At 39.1% G+C, this 8,361-nt stretch overlaps 1 protein-coding gene across 1 annotated transcript in view; it reads left to right on the forward strand.

The window, feature by feature from the left end:
• Positions 1 to 7,772, forward strand: part of Daw1 (dynein assembly factor with WD repeats 1) — a 37,654-nt gene extending 29,882 nt beyond the window's left edge. The window contains exons 10-13 of the mRNA XM_074069561.1: positions 302 to 416; positions 1,642 to 1,718; positions 5,148 to 5,310; positions 7,450 to 7,772. Coding sequence (XP_073925662.1) covers positions 302 to 416; positions 1,642 to 1,718; positions 5,148 to 5,310; positions 7,450 to 7,484 — 390 coding nt within the window. The 3' untranslated portion in view covers positions 7,485 to 7,772. The remainder of the gene's footprint in view (positions 1 to 301; positions 417 to 1,641; positions 1,719 to 5,147; positions 5,311 to 7,449) is intronic.
• The last annotated feature ends 589 nt before the right edge of the window (positions 7,773 to 8,361 follow it).

Genomic DNA, 8,361 nt, shown 5'->3' on the forward strand with positions numbered 1-8,361 from the left:
TTTTCTGGCATTGTAATTTGGGAACATTTGATGTCTTCTTATAAAAAGAGGACCCTTCCTCTCCAATCATTAAAGCATACACTTTGAAATTATTTTCTCAATCTGGCCTCACTTGGGTCTTCTCTGACCAGTGATGGTTGGCTGTGGTGGTCTGTGGTCATAAATCAAGATAAAATTAATTGAACAGTGAGGCATATACATAGTTTTGCCACCATTATTTAACTGCCACAAGCATGTCATGAAGACTTCTGGTCACCTTCACACTTTAGACAGAAAACTGGCTGTTTTTTTAAAATTATAGTTGTGGGACGCTACAAATGGAAAATGTGTGGCAACCTTGATGGGCCATGATGATGAAATACTAGACAGCTGCTTTGATTATACAGGAAAGCTTATTGCAACTGCTTCAGCTGATGGTGAGTAATCTGTTTATATTCGTAATTTATGGAGGGGTTTCTGCTTTGCTTGATAAACATGCATGATTCTACACAATGACTCATCTCCCTGAGGACCTGCTACGATGGAAACTGTGTGTTTTGTCTCCTTGATGAGCACATATGTCACTACAGTTTGGCCATGTCATATTCTTGATAACCACATGTGCTATTATACATTGTCTGTGTCACCTCCTTGATAACCACATGTATCCATGCAGGTCTTTGTCACTTCCATAGTAACTACATGCAATGCTATGTTCTGGGTCATCTCCCTGGTGATCATATATGATGCTGTACTATTTCTCCCTCATCAAATTGAGCGCCGTTGATGGCATTATAGCAAATCATCACTATCTCTTCATAACTAATGTGCTGCTCCACTATGTCTGCCAAATCTTTGTGATAAACATACATGATGCTATGCAATGCATTGTCATTGATTTCCATTTATGATTCTATAAATGTGCCATTTTATTTATAACCACGTATATGGTTCTGTACAAGGAGTGCGTCAATTCTATGAAGACCACGTGTAATACTACACTTGTCTGTCTCTGCCTGTTGACCATAAGTGACATGATCTTTTGTGTCTCTTTACCCAGTGATCATGTGCTATTCTGCATCATGTCCTTGAGAGTGATGTTATTATGCTGCACTGTATTTTCATCTCCTTTAAAGCCATGTTTGATGCTAGGACATATCTGTATCATATCTTTGATAGCTGCTTATGACTACGTTGTCTATGCATTTCTTTGATGACAGCACATCATACTATGCTATGCTTACACTACCTCCTGATTGCCAAATATGTATGCACTATTGCCTTGGGGATCAGGTAGATACAACACTGTCTACATTGTCTTGTGATAGCCTTGCTGTTACCTCTCTCTCTTAAAACTTGCTTTGGTCCCCTTTTCCCTTTAAAATCTTTTTCTTTTGAATTCCTGACCCTCAGGCTCACCCTTTCTTCTGCCTTAGAACATGTGGTCTCTTCTAATAAGGCTAAGGACAGAAAGGAACAACTCTCAGCAGTCAGACTAACTTGCATTTTTAAAGGATTAACTATGGCTGTCACCATAGGCAGGAAGACAGAATCATCATTGGCTCATACGCCAATGGATAGGTATTTAGGTAATTAAGGCTTGTGTTCCCAAGTTCTGCATTTCAGACGAATTGACACATATCCCCACTCCTCTCAAAAAAGGAACAGCAAGAGTTTACTGTGCATCTACAAGAAAATGCATCACTAAATTGGAAGGCCATGAAGGCGAAATTTCAAAGGTGAGTTGCTTGCTCACTTAAAACAGTTTGTTTATTTTCAAAAAAATAAACAGCATTCTTAGTACAAATAGGGTAATGGGGCTAAGAATTAATTCTTTAATATTTTAAAATTTGCCTCTTAAAATACCTGACATATTTATTAATATGAAATAGGCAGAAAAATAATGTTCCTCACATCAAGTGGATTGATCCAGAAGAGGACACAGTTGAAGCCAGGTTTAATAAATTGAACAATTTATTACTGTATATATTGAGTCCAGAGTGGTGTCATTTATTATTGCCAGGGCTGATAGCTACACATGGGTGAGAAGTCCCATCAGGGCAATTAATTTATGTCATGTCTGAATTCGATTACTATTTATTGATTAATTGATTTTTGAGACAGGCTCTTTATATGTAGCTAAGGCTGACCTTGAACTCACTATCCTACCTTAGATCCCAAGTACCGAGATTACGGATGTACACCACTGTGTCTAGCTTGATCATTATTTTAAGTTCCACATGTATTGGAATCAACTCATAAAACCTCTTGCGAAATTTTGTACCACTAAAAGTATTCCATGTTTGTTGATTAATATCTTTTCTAGATATGTCCCTTTATGGCAGTGGACTTTTCTTCTGAGCTTTGGGTACTAAAGAGTTAAAAATGAATTGGACTAGATGAACTTCACCTGTACATAATTGATTTAATAGGAAATTTAAAATGTCAATTAATTTTCCTTTCAAGATATTTGCGACCACTTTCATTCAACTGAAGCTGAAATTATCTAGTGTTCATACATAAAATGCAGTATTTCTAAAGAATAAAAAAAAAGGTGTATTGAGACCAAGGTACGGAAGTATTTTAGATTGTATCATTTTTCTAAACATCTGTTTCCTAAAACTTTATTTATAACTGTGTCCACTCTCTAATTCACCATAATAAATGATTTCTAAACCATTTTAAAAAGTATAAAACAATGTTCTCTTCAACTACCAACAAAGACTTAGTTAGCTGATTTAGTATTTAGTTATCAAATATTAGATACAGCAATTTAAAGAGCTTATGAAGTATCTTTTCTGGTTCTAGTAATCATGCAAATTTATATATTGCAAAAAAAAACCATGCTGTGTATCAAGTATCAAATATTGTACAAATTAGATGCATTTGAAAAATGTTTCCTGGAAATAGTACACACTTCAAATATGGAGCTATCCATTTAGAAACTCCAAAGCAGTATCTTAAGATTTCATATGAACTCTTCCCAAAAGCTTATTCACAGAGCAGAGATACCCAGTCAGTGATTTGAGGTTTACATATGTTGCCAGAACATGGCAGAGTATGCTGGGACTTGGGGTTGCTCATTTCCAGGTTCAGCCCAAATCCTTGGTTTCTGTCCTGAGATCATGCCTTTCTCTTCCTTATTAAATAATCATCCTGATGGTTTTAGGTCTTGGAAGACTTTGGCTAAACCCAGAACTTCCCCAGACTGTACTTTTGCCCCTTCTGCCTCTGTACCTGCTGCTGGTGGCCATTGCCCTCTGGCTGGTCAGTGCTGGTCTCCATGGCAATGCAGCCCACTACCCTGTTCATAAGCTGAGAGACAAGGGGGAAGTGGGAAGGGTTGGAAAGTGGAGCATGAAAGGCAGGAGGACAAGGGAGTCTGGGCCATGTTGCTGAGTCTGGTTGGTGGCTGTTGACATTTCTCCTCAACAAGTACACATCCGTTTTTATAAATGTGTGAATATGAAAAGCTCTATATTGGATTACATCCATTCTAAGTGAATGTATTGCTTATGGAATTGTCTAGTAATGACATTTCTATGGGATCAAAAGCTAACATATTTATTTGTTCAGAAAATACTTTTTGTGAGCTTCCACTGTGCTAAGTGCATTATGTGGGTGCTGGTGACCCAGTGATGCATCTTGACACATGAGGCATGGCCTTGCCTTCCTCAAGCCTTTACTCATACAGGAAGAGGCCCAAATCATTGTCCTCTGAGGATAGAGAGGGATAAAGCATGACTCCCAGTGAAATGCAGGGCCATGTCATGCTGACGGGCACCGAGATGCCAATGTACAATGCCTGGCACATGGAAGGCACTCAAACATATTTATGGAAAGTGCTGGACTTTGGGTAGCAATGAATGAGAAAACCCTTTCTTGTAGAACTGTGCCTTAACTTGTTCCATGGCACAGATTGAAGGACAATGTGTATGCTTTCTGTTACAGAACCACATTTCAGAGATTATACTGAGGTTTGCATTTGAAGGAGCCTGCTTTGACTTTTCTTTTTTTTTAATTTTTATTTTATTCATATGTGCATACAATGTTTGGGTAATTTCCCCTTCCCCCCCCTTACCTACCCCATCCCTTCCCTCTCTCCCCCCACCCCCTCGCTACACAGCAGAAACTATTTTGCCCTTATCTCTAATTTTGTTGAAGAGCGAGTATAAGCAATAATAGGAAGGACCAAGGGTTTTTGCTGGTTGAGATAAGGATAGCTATACAGGGAGTTGACTCGTATTGATTTCCTGTGCGTGTGTGTTACCTTCTAGGTTAATTCTTCTTGAACTAACCTTTTCTCTAGTTCCTGGTCCCCTTCTCCTATTGGCTTCAGTTGCTTTAAGGTATCTGCTTTAGTTTCTCTGCGTTAAGGAAAACAAATGATAGCTAATTTTTTAGGTGTCTTACCTATCCTCACCCCTCCTTTGTGTGCTCTCACTTTATCATGTGATCAAAGTCTAGTCCCCTTGTTGTGTTTCCCTTGATCTAACGTCTGCATATGAGGGAGAGCATATGAATTTTGGTCTTTTTGGCCAGGCTAACCTCACTCAGAATGATGTTCTCCAATTCCATTTACCAGCGAATGATAACATTTCGTTCTTCTTCATGGCTGCATAAAATTCCATTGTGTATAAATACCACATTTTCTTGATCCATTTGTCAGTAGTGGGGCATCTTGGCTGTTTCCATAACTTGGCTATTGTGAATAGTGCTGCAATAAACATGGGTGTGCAGGTGCCTCTGGAGTAACCTGTGTCACAGTCTTTTGGGTATATCCCCAAGAGTGTTATTGCTGGATCATATGGTAGATCAATGTTCAGCTTTTTAAGTAGCCTCCAAATTGAGTTTTTATCCACAGCAAAGCCCTATCTCTTTATTTGAGTATAGAAGGGTGCAATAAGTCCTTGAAAAGAAGCTAGACTGGAATACTCAAGTTATAAGGTGTTCTGTGTGAAGGCTAGGTAGTTAAATTTTTCCAACTAGATTTCAATTTTTATGTATTAGTCCCTACAATATTTTTTCTTATTATGAAGAAATTTTTGTGTCACAATAAATTCCAGACTAGAGAGGTGACAGGTGGTTAGCTATGTCCATTTTCTATTGATGAAAATCTACTGGGAACCATTAGATAAACTTGTGATCATTTTCTTTCTCTTTTGCAGATTTCTTTCAACCCCCAAGGGAACCGTCTTCTGACTGGCAGCTCTGACAAGACAGCTAGGATCTGGGATGCTCAGACTGGGCAGTGCCTCCAGGTTCTCGAGGGGCACACTGATGAAATCTTTTCATGTGCTTTCAACTATAAAGGCAACATAGTCATTACAGGTATGGGAGAAATACATGCTATAGACTTGGTTTTTCTTTTAAATTGGCTGTTAAGTTCCCATGCTGGATACTGAAAGTAGTTCACCCCCATCCCTTGCCCTTTTTTCCAGCCTCCCTGGCTCATTTAGCATGTCATTTCAATACCACTGTTTAATTTTTTTGAGACAGGATCTTGATATGTATCCTAGGCTGATAATGAACTCATGATCTCCTGCATCTGCCTCTCTAATACTGGGATTACAGGTGTGGCCCCCACACCCAATTCCCACTATTGAGTTTCATCAGGACCCACAGAAGTGAGCTCTGCTACTGACTGTAATGCTTCATGAATTTTGAATTTTAACCGCTCTAGATAAGCTAGCAATTTGGGAGCCTGCCTTGCTGGATACCACATTTCCTCAATCATCCATTGATCAATGAATTACTACTACTCATTTGATATCAGTAAATGTTAGAAACCCAAACAAGTCAGCACCACAGGTACCCCACAGTCGATTTCAGATCCTGGTAGAGATTTGTTGTTTGGGCTAGTTGCTTTCCCTCAGATGTTCCCTGCTAAAATGTTAATGTGTAGGAAAACAACATGTATTAACCAGTAACAATTTATTGTGACTTAATAATATTAGCAACAGTTTATAAAAACTGACTTTCGAGTAGGAAAGGAGAGAAATGACAAGGGTATGGTGCAATGCTATTGCTGTGCCCTGGGGGAGGCATTGGTAGGGAGTGGGTGCTATGCTTGTATGGGGTAGAGATGCCCAGGTGGGCACAGAACACTAGACTTGCCTAGTTCTCAGTGATTTTCATCATGTTGAATAAATTTAAAAACTGCTGGACTCATCTAAGAAGTTAAACGTTCCAAAACCAAGCATAGTTTTATATGTTAGCTAATTTCTAGTCATACAACTTCAGGGGTGCTGAGAATTACCTCCCGTATCCCCTTATCCCTTAAAAACCCCCCCATTTCTACTTAATTATGGGCAAGTACTAAAATTACAGGTCACTTTCTTTGGGCTTAAGATTTTCCCCGTTAGGTAAAAATGACAGTATTCCTAAAACACTGTCCCATGAGGCACATGCTTTATTGGGCACACAGTACCAACTCCTTTCCCATGATGAGGAAAGTCATGGCAGGTGGCAGAACTCTTACAGAGAGCCACTCTCGGTGAAGAAGGCAGGCTGGGCCAGCTTGGGACAGACTCAGCCTCTCCTTACCCATGCTTCATGTGGGGTCAGCACTGCCATATGTCTTCCTCAGCCAGTCATTCACAGCAGACCATGGGGAGTACAGAAGAGGGGTATTAATTGTCTGTGCCTTGTTTAAGTTTTAATGCTTAAGTTCCTAAGCTATTTTAAGATATCATTGATTTATTTCATTGTATCCCAAAGCACCAAAATGCCAAGTACTGGCCCATTGGACAGTAGACCTTACTAAACAGGTTACACCTCTGCCCTGCCACCAGCAGAGCAGTTACTTTCAATTGATCTGTCCTGTTTTTGGGCAGATCCTGGTGTAATTAATTGCATGCATTTTTAGGGGTTATGTGAGGTGGTTTAGAATCATGAATTGGCAGAAAAGTGACTGGTATCATCTTTGCATTTTTAAAATGTGAGGTGTCTTTTTGTGGGCTGTGCAGTTTTAGCAAACTTGCCCAACTCTTACAGGCTTAACTTTTCTATACTGACATTATATACCTGATCCCTGGAGGACAGAGGAAAGCAGAACCCACTGTTGATGAGAAAAACTTATGGACATTTTGAAATGTTCCCAGGCGGACTGTCTTGCTTCTTCCTAAACCTATCGCCCAAACCTGGAAATACTCCAATTCATTGTTTTTCTGCTTAGTAGTGACATTCAGAGGGGCTGGCTGAAGCTGTTTTCATCCTCTCCAATTCTGAGATGCTATGAATTTTGCTGGAATGAGTAGACTGCAGTTCCTGGATTTATGGCGTTTTATCATGGAAAAAAAAATCCTACTTCATAAATGCCTGAGCTGTTCAGGAACTCTGAGGTTCCTGCTGAGGATTCAGCTTATTTAGTACCTTGCTAGGTAGCAGTGACATAGAAATTGTCCACTTATAGAAAGGGTGAAGGGAAGAAGATAAAGAAAAAAATCATTGTGCTCTTTTTTTTATTAGGTAGCAAGGATAATACCTGCAGGATATGGTGTTGACTGAGGAGTCTGCTGGTGAGCAAGCTTCATGGTTCACCACGATGGGGGACTTGAGTCTCCCAGGGAACAAGCATGCTATTGTGATATTTCATATATTTTCCCATTTTCTACAAGTCAACAATTGAGCACTCTTTCCTTAGCTTCACATATATGACCATTAAAACTGATGAAGTGACATCATTTCTGGAAATTTTTGTTGAGGATGATGGGAAAGAACATAATGGTCACCGAATTCCACTAGTTGTTTCATTCGTTTTTATGTTTTCATAGCATCATGATGCCGACACATGAAACCAGAGTGGTTTAACTCTAAAATTCTACTTTGAAGATTTTTGTTATAATTTCTGTTGAATAAAGTTTTGGAGAAAATTCCTTGTGAATTGTATGTCTGTTATGTATTTGGAGGGTGATATAAATAAAATAAAATGGTTCTTAGTTACTAGTAAATATGTTTTGGTTTGAGGGTAGGCTGAAAAACATGTAGGCAGGTTTATCTCTAAGGAAAAGTTAAACAGAATACACATTCAGATCACAAAATTAAAAATCTGAAGCAAAACAGTTCAAGTATGAGAAAAAACAATCAAATATCAACCTGAGTATTGCTGGAATATTAAAAAATATTTTTAGTGATCCATCACCTTACATAGTTACCTCCTCCTGCCAATATGGAGAGACACTTAAGAGCGATTAGTAAATTTCTTTTTTCCTTCCCCTCTTCCTCCCTTCTTCCTCCCTCCCTTCCTTCCTTCCTTCCTTCCTCCCTCCCTCCCTCCCTTCCTTTCTTTCTTTTTCTTTCTTCTTCTTCTTCCTCTTTTTCATTACACATGGTCTTGCTTCATAGCCTAGGCTGGCCTCAAATTCAAGAGTCTCCTGCCTT

The sequence above is a fragment of the Castor canadensis genome, chromosome 4 (assembly GCF_047511655.1).
Source record: "Castor canadensis chromosome 4, mCasCan1.hap1v2, whole genome shotgun sequence".
Classification (NCBI taxonomy): domain Eukaryota; kingdom Metazoa; phylum Chordata; class Mammalia; order Rodentia; family Castoridae; genus Castor; species Castor canadensis.